General features: G+C 51.8%; 1 protein-coding gene across 5 annotated transcripts in view; it reads right to left on the bottom strand.

Moving 5' to 3' along the window:
• The window catches only part of TMEM132D (transmembrane protein 132D), a 224,851-nt gene that overhangs the window by 195,789 nt on the left and 15,875 nt on the right, over window positions 1-13,187 (bottom strand). Inside the window, exon 2 of one of the 5 annotated variants that reach the window (XM_086856461.1) lies at window positions 2,865-3,041. The exons of 3 other annotated variants lie outside the window; for them this stretch is intronic. In XM_086856461.1, coding sequence (XP_086712587.1) covers window positions 2,865-2,943 — 79 coding nt within the window. In that variant the 5' untranslated portion in view covers window positions 2,944-3,041. Of the gene's footprint in view, window positions 1-2,864; window positions 3,427-13,187 lie in introns of those variants that run through there. One more of the 5 variants, XM_086856463.1, reaches the window with a different exon arrangement.

Genomic DNA, 13,187 nt, shown 5'->3' with positions numbered 1-13,187 from the left:
CTGCACCTGCTTATTTTCTGACTGAAAATTTCCCTAGAACTTCTTCTTGCCTCCGATAACAAACAGCAAAGTGCTGATCTGAGGGCAAGCATTGGCCTCCTAGGACTTACTCAAGGAAAATCTGCTGAAGACAGAAGTGGGATGGAACTGCCCCAGAACTACAGCTCCAGAACCAAATCACCCCTGCCCTTACACATCCATCTATGGATGGACTGACAGTCCAATGGACTGACACGTGAATTATATCATCCCTGACAAGCTGGCCTGGTAGGATCTTTAGCTCATTACTGAAAACAGCATTTCATTTCTCAGGCTGGAGCTCTGCATTTTACAAGATAAAAGCAAAGCAAAATCACAATAGTATTCTCAAGTCTTCAACATGATTACCTGGAAGATTTGGAAAATGCGCAGTACAAGGTGTGTTGCCATGGTTCTGAGTAATAAGCAGCAGCCCTACACACAATAGACAGCTGATTGCTGATGCATGTTAAAAGCTTTTGTATCTCTTTAGGAAAACTTTGTCTTCATGTCATAAATGAGAGACTTTTTCTATTAGCAACAGAAAAGCATCAAAGAAACATGCCCTGTAGTAGTAATCACGCCTGATTTATTTTTTGTGCGCTCATCTTACTACGTGGAGGGGGGTGGGAATCAACCTCTTGCACTGTGAAGTTCATACTATGAATCTCTGGAACACTCTGGGCTTTCCACTGCATTAAGGTGTAACAGTGCAGATGGAGTCTGCTAGCAAAGGAAAAATACACGATTGCATTAAAGACAGATATCTGTGTTAGTGAACAGCAGAGCCCTGGCACGCACACAGCAGTCAGCTCTGGGATACCTCAAGTGCAAGATCAACAGCACAGCCACCACCAGGGATTCTGCTGGCATCTCTTGTGTCTGCTTTCATGGAATCCCAGGATTCTTCAGGCTGGAAAGACCCCGAGACCATCGAATGCCACTTCTAACCCAGCACTGCCCTGTTCACCCCAACCACATCCCCAGGCACCACATCTGCATCATCTGCACCACCATCTGCACCACATCTGCACCACACCTGCACCACATCATCTGCACCACATCATCTGCACCACATCATCTGCACCACATCTGCACCACACCTGCACCACATCATCTGCACCACATCTGCACCACATCATCTGCACCTCATCTGCACCACATCTGCACCACATCTGCATCCCCTCCAGCCATGGGGACTCCACCACTTCCCTGGGCAGCTGTGCCAGGGCTTGACACCCCTTTGAGGAAGCAATTTTTCCTAACACATCTTTCAGAAGAGATGTAAATAACATTTCAGAATGAAATCACACATGAACGCTATAATTGCTGAGTTGGCAATAAAAGAAACGCTGTATTCTGTAAAACTGAAATGCCATTTATTCCAGTTCTGGAATAAACTGCAATCTCAGTCCAACACTATGTTAATGCAGTGGTAGGGCAGCAAACTGAAACGCAGCAAAAGCCAGGGAATGAAGAAGTTCATACTTTCACTGCCCTGTGAGCCTATCCAAAGTACTGATGCTATTGCTTGTAATAAAATACATCATTTACAACCTAGCTGGGCAATCACAAGCCACTGGTGTGCAATGTGAATGAAGCAATCTCTTGAAAAGATTCTGACTTCTAATCCCTGCTGCTAATGCATTTCCAATTGCAACTTTAGAACAGGATTTATGTAGGCACTGCATTTAGGGAACATTTGAGAAGATTTACAATTTTGTTCCTTTCTTTCTTTACCTGTTCTGAGGGAAAAAGGAGAAGAATGGAATTTGATACAGGGAACCACCACAGAAATACACAGCTATGTATTCTGCCTTCTGTCAGTAAATTCAGGTCTGGATACAAACTGTATCCAGTGAGTAAAAATAACTCACTTCATGAAAAAGAAAAGTGCTGATCTCGGGAAGTGTAAAAGGGTGTTAAGAATAACTAATACCATTTTTTAACAGGGATATTTATAAGAAGAACTCTTTGCCAGTATGTTTGCAAAATCACAGATTAAATGCATATGCTCTGATTCCCCTCTGAAGATTTAACCACGTGAAAACTCTGTCTCCTGCCAAAATGTAACTGTTGGTGCACAGTATCTGCTCCGAAGAAATGTATACATCTCCTAATTTGTATTTCACAGGAATGCTCAGAATCATCTAAATCAAGTATTGCAAAAGTGCATTCACCTTTTGGCTGAGGCCATCGATGAAAACTTTCAAGTTCTGAGGAAGCTTTAAATGCATACAAATTATGTGCACTGTCTGTATGCTGCTTTTCAGAATTCAAACTGTAAACAAGCTCGAGGGCTCCAAGAAGAGATCACTGAGTTGTCTGAAGTGATGCCATCAGGACAGTCAAACTCTATTCTGCATGCAAGATATCAGACACCTGCTACAGCATCTCATCAAAGCCTTTAAATGTTCCACTATGTACCTGTTTCTCTGGTCCAGTAAAACACTGGCAGTCAGTCTGAGATACAGGATTTTTAATCTGGAAAACGCCACAGAAGATAACGGTGGGGCAGCCAACTCCAACAGCTTGTACCTCTGGGGATTTCAGATTTCTGTATCACAAACCCTTCGTAATCCAAAGCAGAGCTACCAGCTAAGCTCAGCAGCAGCATCTTCTGCCCGATGGAAAGCACAGTAAGGAGGAACACATGCCCCAGGAAACTGCCAGGCTGTTTGTCACGGTCAGCCAAGGGAAGATCCTTCCACTCAGGCTTCCCCATCACATCCTCTGTGTTTCTGACTAGCACACGGTTCCCCCAAGTCCTTCCGTCTGGAGCTGTGGGTATCGGCACTCAAGGCATTACAGAGAGAGGGGAGGAAACAGAAGCGATGGAGACTTACCTTTGGAAAAAACTGCTGCCAGGCTCAAGAGGAGAGGCGACAACAGATGCCCCATATTGCTAATCCCGGAAGCAGACATCCTACGCTTTGTGGAGCACTTAGGGATCAGTTTCACACACTTTGCAGTCAAAATCAGAAGCGGTCAGCTGGAGAGGCTACATTTTCAGAAACGATCGTCTGGAAAGAGCAAAAGGCATCTCCTTCGCAGAGAAGATTTACTTCTTTAGCATTAACCCTCCCCTTTCCTCCCTCCTTTCTTCAAAACAGACGATGCTGTGGAAGAACACCCCTCTCCTCGCCAGAAATGAAAAGGAGTCAGTTCGGACTGAGATGCGGGCGCGGGGCCGCGGCTGCCCGAGGCGGGCGGTGTCGGTGCGGGGCGCTGGGCAGGGCTGGGGGCAGCCGCCGGGATGCGCTTCACACGGCCAGCGGCCGCTCCCCGGCCGGCACCCGAGTTTCCCTCTAGGTGATGCTGATCGGCCCCGAAACCATCCACACACGCGGGGCTCGGTGCTGCGCGCTCTTTCTTTCTTTCGTTTTCTCTCAAGTCCTCGATTTCCTCATTGACCTGCCCGACTTTCCGCGCGGGAGGCAGCTGGCAGCAGCGGCCGGGGAGGCGCTCAGGGCTGCCGGGGCCGGCGGCGGTCGGAGCGCACCTCCCGCCCCGCGGCGCGGCCCGCCCGCCCGCGCCGGCCCCGCCGCATCCCGCGGGCTGCCCGGCCCCGCCAGCACCGCCAAACAAATAAATACACACCGCCGAGCCAAGCCCCGCCTCGCCCCGCCGGCCCCGCAGCCCCAATCCCCGGGCAGCGGGGCGCGGAGCGGGCGGAGCGGGGCGGGCCGGGGATGCGCGGAACGGCCCCGCTGCCCGGTTCCCCCTGCCCGGTTCCCCCTGCCCGGTTCCTTCTGCCCGGTTCCTGCTGCCCGGTTCCCGCTGCCCGGTTCCCGCTGCCCGGTTCCTTCTGCCCGGTTCCTGCTGCCCGGTTCCTTCTGCCCGGTTCCTTCTGCCCGGTTCCTGCTGCCCGGTTCCCGCTGCCCGGTTCCCGCTGCCCGGTTCCTTCTGCCCGGTTCCTGCTGCCCGGTTCCCGCTGCCCGGTTCCTTCTGCCCGGTTCCCGCTGCCCGGTTCCTGCTGCCCGGTTCCCCCTGCCCGGTTCCTGCTGCCCGGCCCCCCCTGCCCGGTTCCCGCTGCCCGGTTCCCGCTGCCCGGTTCCCGCTGCCCGGTTCCCCCTGCCCGGTTCCTGCTGCCCGGCCCCCCCTGCCCGGTTCCTTCTGCCCGGTTCCTGCTGCCCGGCACCCCCTGCCCGGTTCCTGCTGCCCGGTTCCCGCTGCCCGGTTCCCGCTGCCCGGTTCCTGCTGCCCGGTTCCCGCTGCCCGGTTCCTGCTGCCCGGTTCCCGCTGCCCGGTTCCTGCTGCCCGGTTCCCGCTGCCCGGTTCCTGCTGCCCGGTTCCTGCTGCCCGGCCCCCCCTGCCCGGCCCCCCCCTGCCCGGTTCCCGCTGCCCGGTTCCTTCTGCCCGGTTCCTGCTGCCCGGTTCCTGCCTGCTTCCCCCGCTGCCCCTGCCCAGCCCCTGCCCGCTCCCCCCGGGCGTGGCGGCAGCGGCGCCGATCCCCGGGCTGGAACCCGGCTCATCCTCTGCGGGCAGGGCAGGGCACAGGGCAGGACACAGGACACAGGGCAGGACACAGGGACAGGACACAGGGCAGGACACAGGGACAGGACACAGGGCAGGACACAGGGACAGGACACAGGGACAGGACACAGGGACAGGACACAGGGCAGGACACAGGGCAGGACACAGGGCAGGACACAGGGACAGGGCACAGGACACAGGGCAGGACACAGGGCAGGACACAGGGACAGGACACAGGGACAGGACACAGGGACAGGACACAGGGCAGGACACAGGGACAGGACACAGGGACAGGGCACAGGACACAGGGCAGGACACAGGGACAGGACACAGGGACAGGACACAGGGACAGGACACAGGGCAGGACACAGGGACAGGACACAGGGCAGGGCACAGGGCAGGGCACAGGACACAGGGCAGGACACAGGGACAGGACACAGGGCAGGACACAGGGACAGGGCACAGGACACAGGGCAGGACACAGGGCAGGACACAGGGACAGGGCACAGGACACAGGGCAGGACACAGGGCAGGACACAGGGACAGGACACAGGGACAGGACACAGGGCAGGACACAGGGACAGGACACAGGGACAGGGCACAGGACACAGGGCAGGACACAGGGACAGGACACAGGGACAGGACACAGGGACAGGACACAGGGCAGGACACAGGGACAGGACACAGGGCAGGACACAGGGCAGGACACAGGGCAGGACACAGGACACAGGGACAGGACACAGGGACAGGACACAGGGCAGGGCACAGGGCAGGACACAGGGACAGGACACAGGGACAGGACACAGGGCAGGACACAGGGCAGGACACAGGACACAGGGACAGGACACAGGGACAGGACACAGGGCAGGACACAGGGACAGGACACAGGGCAGGGCACAGGGCAGGACACAGGGACAGGACACAGGGACAGGACACAGGGACAGGACACAGGGCAGGACACAGGGACAGGACACAGGGCAGGACACAGGGCAGGACACAGGGACAGGACACAGGGCAGGACACAGGGCAGGACACAGGACACAGGGACAGGACACAGGGACAGGACACAGGGCAGGACACAGGGCAGGGCACAGGGCAGGACACAGGGACAGGACACAGGGCAGGACACAGGGCAGGACACAGGGCAGGACACAGGGACAGGAAACAGGGCAGGACACAGGGCAGGACACAGGGCAGGACACAGGGACAGGACACAGGGCAGGACACAGGGACAGGACACAGGGCAGGACACAGGGCAGGACACAGGACACAGGGACAGGACACAGGGACAGGACACAGGGCAGGGCACAGGGCAGGACACAGGGCAGGACACAGGGACAGGGCACAGGGACAGGACACAGGGCAGGACACAGGACACAGGGACAGGACACAGGGACAGGACACAGGGACAGGACACAGGGCACAGGGACAGGACACAGGGCAGGGCACAGGGCAGGGCACAGGGCAGGACACAGGGCAGGACACAGGGACAGGGCACAGGGACAGGACACAGGGCAGGACACAGGACACAGGGACAGGACACAGGGACAGGACACAGGGACAGGACACAGGGCAGGACACAGGGACAGGACACAGGGCAGGGCACAGGGCAGGGCACAGGGCAGGACACAGGGACAGGACACAGGGACAGGACACAAGGCACAGGGACAGGACACAGGGCACAGGGACAGGACACAGGGACAGGACACAGGGCAGGACACAGGGCAGGACACAGGGCACAGGGACAGGACACAGGGCAGGACACAGGGACAGGACACAGGGCAGGACACAGGGCACAGGGCAGGGACAGGGCAGGACACAGGGACAGGACACAGGGCAGGACACAGGGCACAGGACAGGACACAGGGCACAGGACACAGGGCAGGACACAGGGACAGGACACAGGGCAGGACACAGGGCACAGGACAGGGCAGAGGTGGCTCCGGGAGCACGGGCAGGCAGAGCATCCCTGCGGCCGCTCCAGCAGCATCCCTGAGCCTCCCGCACGGACGGACACGGACACGGACACGGACACGGACACGGACACGGACACGGACAGGGACAGGGACACGGACAGGGACACGGACAGGGACAGGGACACGGACACGGACACGGACACGGACAGGGACAGGGACACGGACAGGGACACGGACAGGGACAGGGACACGGACACGGACACGGACAGGGACACGGACACGGACACGGACAGGGACACGGACACGGACAGGGACACGGACAGGGACACGGACACGGACAGGGACACGGACACGGACAGGGACAGGGACACGGACAGGGACAGGGACACGGACAGGGACACGGACAGGGACACGGACACGGACAGGGACAGGGACACGGACACGGACACGGACACGGACACGGACACGGACAGGGACAGGGACACGGACAGGGACACGGACACGGACAGGGACAGGGACACGGACACGGACACGGACACGGACACGGACAGGGACACGGACAGGGACACGGACACCGACAGGGACAGGGACAGGGACACGGACACGGACACGGACACGGACAGGGACACGGACACGGACAGGGACACGGACACGGACACGGACACGGACACGGACACGGACAGGGACACGGACAGGGACAGGGACACGGACAGGGACAGGGACATGGACAGGGACAGGGACACGGACACGGACAGGGACAGGGACACGGACAGGGACACGGACACGGACAGGGACAGGGACACGGACAGGGACAGGGACAGGGACACGGACACGGACAGGGACAGGGACACGGACAGGGACAGGGACACGGACACGGACAGGGACACGGACAGGGACACGGACACGGACAGGGACACGGACAGGGACAGGGACACGGACACGGACAGGGACAGGGACACGGACAGGGACACGGACAGGGACAGGGACACGGACAGGGACAGGGACACGGACAGGGACAGGGACACGGACACGGACACGGACAGGGACAGGGACACGGACAGGGACAGGGACACGGACAGGGACAGGGACACGGACACGGACACGGACAGGGACACGGACAGGGACAGGGACACGGACAGGGACAGGGACACGGACACGGACACGGACAGGGACACGGACAGGGACAGGGACAGGGACACGGACACGGACAGGGACAGGGACACGGACACGGACACGGACAGGGACACGGACACGGACAGGGACACGGACAGGGACAGGGACACGGACAGGGACAGGGACACGGACACGGACACGGACACGGACACGGACAGGGACACGGACATGGACAGGGACACGGACACACATCCAAACACCGCATCCCTGTGGCTGCCAAGAGGGACGCACTGGCCTGAGCGTGCTGCTGCACGTGGTGAGGCTTTGGCTCCTTCCCTCATCCCAATTTGTTGTGTTTTCAGCTCTCCCCAAGCCACTGCAACAGTCGTGAGCCAAACCCAGTGCGGTACAGGTGGAATAGGGAAATAATGTGAAGGGTGTGTAATGGAATACTTCATACATGTTCAAAACCAGCAGCAAAAATACTGACATTAAGTCTAAAACAGTCTCCAAAAATGCTGCGGGAAGATAACTGACCTCAGGTTTTCCATTGCAGAAGGTATCAACACTAACCCAAACATTTAGTCAAGCTTAATAATGGGATTTATATTATCCTTGGCAGATAGAATTACAGTAAAATACAATTTACCGCAGCCAAAACAAAACAAAACAAGACAAAAAAAACCCCAAAAAGTAGCTACAAGAATTTATAGTCATTTTCTTCCTTCCTGGAGTACATGTTTGGGAACAATAAAAACATACGTCTGTATATCAACATCCACAACACTGAAGCTGTAAATAGTCTATCAAAATAAACTTTGCACACTTTCTGTTTGCCAACACTGAGAAGTACACGATTACCCATGCAGTGAGAAAAGGCTGCATTTTGTGTGGTGGTGTGAATTCATTTCAGAAGTTCATGTCAGCTTTGGAAGGATTCCCAGCTCCTGAGAGGCTCCCCAGAGCTGAAATGAAGCGCATCTCTAGAACTGGCACTGCGCTGCAAACAGAAATGTACCAGCTCAGAATATCCTCTACCTGAGAGAGGATAAATAACTGTTATTGACAGATGTGGTGGCCAAACCTTGCAGTGTTGTACAACATAAAAGAATTATTTTTAACAACACTATTCCAGACACAGCAGCCATGCTCTGGAGGAGGAAGTCAGTGTCCAGCTTCCTTCAGTGTCAGGGTGGAATGTGCCAGGGTAATATTCCAGTTAATCTGTGCTCTGGTGAACAAGCTTCAAAAAGAAGTCTCTGCAAAGAATGAAAAGTGCAAAGGAAGAGCTTTCTCTCCAGATACAGGTAGTGGGCAGTTTAGTTACCAAAGTAATTAAAGAAAAAAAGATACTGGACATGCAACATCATTGTTGAAACAACAGACTTGGAAGCACTTATTTCATTTTTCAGCCCAAATATGGAAACTAGGGAACCTAGGATCCTTCATCTGGGATGCTGCTACTCACTGAATAGATTAATTTTTTAATTTGGTCTTGTGGGAAGAAAAAAAATAATTAATCTATTACTTTTTCCTTAATGTTTTTTAAAGTAATTCTGAAAGGTCACTAACTAATTATTAACTTTTATGCATCAATACCCTTCCCCTCCAGAGCACTATGCAGACTTTTACTTTTAGTAAGTCGTAATGGACACTTAATATTTTGTCAACATCCTCCTCCTCATCTTCCACCATCCCATTATCCCCACAAACCAGATTTGGGTCTCGAGTCTCTCTCAAAGCCAAGTGACTTTTGAATGAACTGTTGTGTTCAGTCCCTTCAGAGATGACAAGTGCACCCGTTTCTTGCCCTGCCCAGAAATAATGTCACTTTTGGTTTGGTGGGAATTTTGCTGAAGTGCCAGCAGAAGGTCAGGCCACTCAAAGTTCCCCCTGCAGAGTGGGTGTTCCAGTTGCAGTTTGTGCCCACCAGTGCAGGTGACAGCACATCAGCTGTGCAAACTCTGTCCAGGCCACGGCTTCTGGGATGAAAACCTTTCCTGAGCACTGCTCATGGAAATCACAGCAATTCAGACAACTCAGAATGAGAAAACATCTTCCTGTTTCATTAGCAATATGTTATTTTGGCAAGAATGCCTCATCTTTTCTGGGTGATTAACAGCACTAATTGTGAAGGAAGAACTGGCACTAGGAAATCAAGGGAGAGAGTGGGGAGACCTGAAAACCCACAACCTAATGGAAAAGGTAAAAAACTGATTAATTCAGACCCAACAAGGTAATGAAAAGATCCATCCTCACCCTGAGACTTCTTGGTTCATCTGCAGTGAGATACATTAACTTAACGTCATTAAAATTGCTAATTGTTCTGATCAGTTTATCAATTCCCATTTTTGTTTGAGGTTGGGTTTTTTTAAGCAGTAATGTTCCCTCTTTGACACTCTAAAAGCACAGGTCTGGGGAAAGGCCCACTGAGAAGGCAAAGAACTGCACACAAGGGAAAACTGGAACTAGGTACATGAGCAAAAATGTTCCTCTGCTCAGTATTTCACATCTAGATAGACAGATAGATAGACAGATATCTCAATAAATAAATCTATAGAGATAGATAAAAAGACATGGAAATACAGAATATGCCTAGTGATCTGAAAGCAAATAATTTATTCCAAAAGCCAGTTGCATTTAAAAATTGTCTCTCAGTGCCCACAGACCTGGAAGAGCTGGGCATGTTATTGGGTCTTTTAACTTGAGCAGCTAGATATTTTTCTCCAAAAATATTTTTCACTTTCAATTAAACTCTGAGGGGAAAATCCTGGTGCAGCTGAAGTCAGTGCATGTCTTGCCATTGATTTTTACAGAGACAGATTTTTACTCCTATTTTTTTTCTCCTTTGCATGGGATTGCACAGAGGGCATTGAGATGGATTGTCTGGGTTGCAACAGCACCACATGCAAAGAGAGGAGCAATTAGAGTCAGAGATTCAGAAGATGAAAAGGCATCAGCATGATCAGCTTGACCTCCCAGCAATTTTATACAATTTCATGTGTTGTCTTCAAAACCGTTAGCAGCCATGAGGCAGCAGGTGTACTGTGACTGCACAGCCTAAGTTGTTCCATTATTATTTCATGTTCCTATCTCATATTTCCTCATCACATCTCCCTGTGGTCTCTCCTGTTTGTGTGGTACAGAGTCTTTGGGGAAGGGACTTCCTTTGGGTGCTCGTGCATGCCACATCTTGGCCAGCTGTGCCACAGTCACAGCTGAGTGTCTTTGTGATGCTCCCACAGAAATGCTCTGGAAATCAGAACAGCTTAATGGGAAATGCCACAAAGACCACACTGAGTCACACGCTTTAGTTGCCTCTTAATTTCTGCATTTTACGCTTTTTTGACATTAACTAGCGCTTAGATTTTTGTTTCAGTGACAGCAGGATGAAGCATTAAATCTTTGTTAATTTTCATCTGTTCACTCAAACCACATAGGGAAATAAAAGATGAAGTCACTCGGTTTCCTTGTACCGCTTCTGTTTTATGAGAAAAGCAGAGTCACTGGAAAGCCTTGGCCAGGCTGAAAGCAAGAGCTCTTTGCCAGCTGGATTTCTGCTGTCCGTGGCAGTGCCCCTTGAGTGCCATCCCCTGAGTGATCAAGCACCAGCCTCAGTGGGGAGCAGCATTCCTACAGCTCTGCTTTGTGCTGCTGGCCTTGCAGTCAGTCCACAACCGCTGGCAAAGGAGATGATGCCAGCATTTCCACTCTCCTTTACTTGTTTCCAATGAAAATCAGAAATATCTCGGCTCCAAATGATTTCCTTTGTCATTCTAAAAGTGACAAGGGACCTTATCACAACATAGCTAGGCTCTTCTCAGCCAAACCAGCAGCACCCTAACAGGCAAAGGTGTTATCTAAGGAGGCATTTTGATTTGAATTAATGAACTAATATATTAACCTGCTTCATCTGGCAGTAGGATTTTAAAAGCTGCTCTGGCTGCAAGTTACTGTACTCATATCACAATAAAGTGCAATGATTTATAAAGACCAAATCACATAAAATGCAGAGGCCAGCTCAGAGAAAACTCAGTAAATAAACAAAAAAATATGTGTGCACCTCAGGGAAAAGTCAATATGAGAAGAAATATCTATATGTTGTGAGAAAATGAGCAGGTACAAAAGCAGCAACACGTGCCAAGTTACCAGGGCAGAGCTATGGAATGTCAGTGCTCACAGGCAGCGTGTCCAATTGGAAATGTGATAACATTCCCAGCGGAGCAGTTGGAAACTCACTGCTTTGCAGGAGCAGGTAACGTGGAACAGCAGAACAGAAGATGTTACCCTGCCTGACCTGAGATGTAGCCAAAGACAAGCTGATGTGATGCAAGCAAGGAAGGCAAAGCCAATTTAAAATTACTCTGGAGATATGAAAACATTTGTCTGCGTGTACTGCCAGCTTCCTCTTCTGGAAAACCAAGACAGAGATCCATCACTTGGACCTCCCTTTTCAATATGAAAAAATACTGAAAATACAGCAATTCTATTAACAGGATTAACAATGTAACTTTTATGCTTAATCAAGTGACATTTTTTAGTGGAAGGGTCATTATATACACTAATTATAATTTATAACACAGTATCGTGAGTGAGGGCCAATCCTCAGTGATTAGATTTTTTTTTTCTGAGAACCAGTTGATGTTCTGTGCTCAGGATCTCTCGGAAAAAAGGAGCCAGTGCTGCACAAACATCGCAGTGAGAGCATTTTAGTGCTCCAGGCTGATTCCTGTGCCTGGATCCAGAGGTTTGGAGTTTCCCGAGCGGGGAACACGGGTGGAGCAGCTCAGAGCTGGCTGCGCCTTCGGCTCAAACGCACGGAAACAGCGCAGCCCGAGAATTCACAGGAACGAGAAACCCAAAGAGCCAGGGAATAAACACGTTTATTGCCGACTGCCGTGCACGCGTTAGACCTTACAGCAAAGTGCGGCAATGGCCAGGAAAGCGGGCTCGTGGCTGCGACAAGAGCCAGCCTCGCTTGTCGCCAGACTCGCTGCTGATGGAGCGCCAGTGACCCCTAGTGCTGCAGGCACTCACTGAGGCTCCTGACACCCTGACAGCCCATCGGCTCTCAAAATCACACAGCAATTGCTGTCTGAACTGCACAGCGCTCATAAATGTACAAAATACGGGGAAATAAAGGACCTGAGGAAACGCTAAAACAAGAGCATTAGAAGAAAAAGCAAAACTTTTCGTTTTTAAAGTTTTCCATTTCTAGCTATCAGAGGATAGTTGGCTGAGTCCCTTAGAGCACGCTGACTGATTCTCTTGCTTAATATGGTTTCAGAAGAATGGGCTTACTTAAATTAGGGAGCCATACAGAAAATATTTATCTGATTGCCTTCTTGGATCTCTGTTGGCTGCTGAACTGTTGTTGCCAAAAATATTGGCAATGTTTTTCTGCAATATTTTGTCTGCATACCAAATTCTGTGTGTTTTAGATCACACTGTGTATTTAGGGTTGGTCAGTAAAGTGTAAGTCTAATCGATTTTTAATGGAGGATAAATGATTGTTATGTCTAATGAAATTTGTTATTTGCTTATAGGTAATACCCAACAGTAAAGTGATTATTACATTTTTTGCTATTATATCCATGTTGTAATGCTATTAGAGATTAATAATTTATTGACTCTTTATAAAATATTTATTAATGGAAGATCCAG

The sequence above is a fragment of the Cyanistes caeruleus genome, chromosome 18 (genome assembly GCF_971803275.1).
Source record: "Cyanistes caeruleus chromosome 18, bCyaCae1.hap1.1, whole genome shotgun sequence".
Taxonomy (NCBI): domain Eukaryota; kingdom Metazoa; phylum Chordata; class Aves; order Passeriformes; family Paridae; genus Cyanistes; species Cyanistes caeruleus.
The sequence above is the reverse complement of the archived record's forward strand: the minus strand, read 5'-3'. Positions and strand labels throughout refer to the sequence as shown.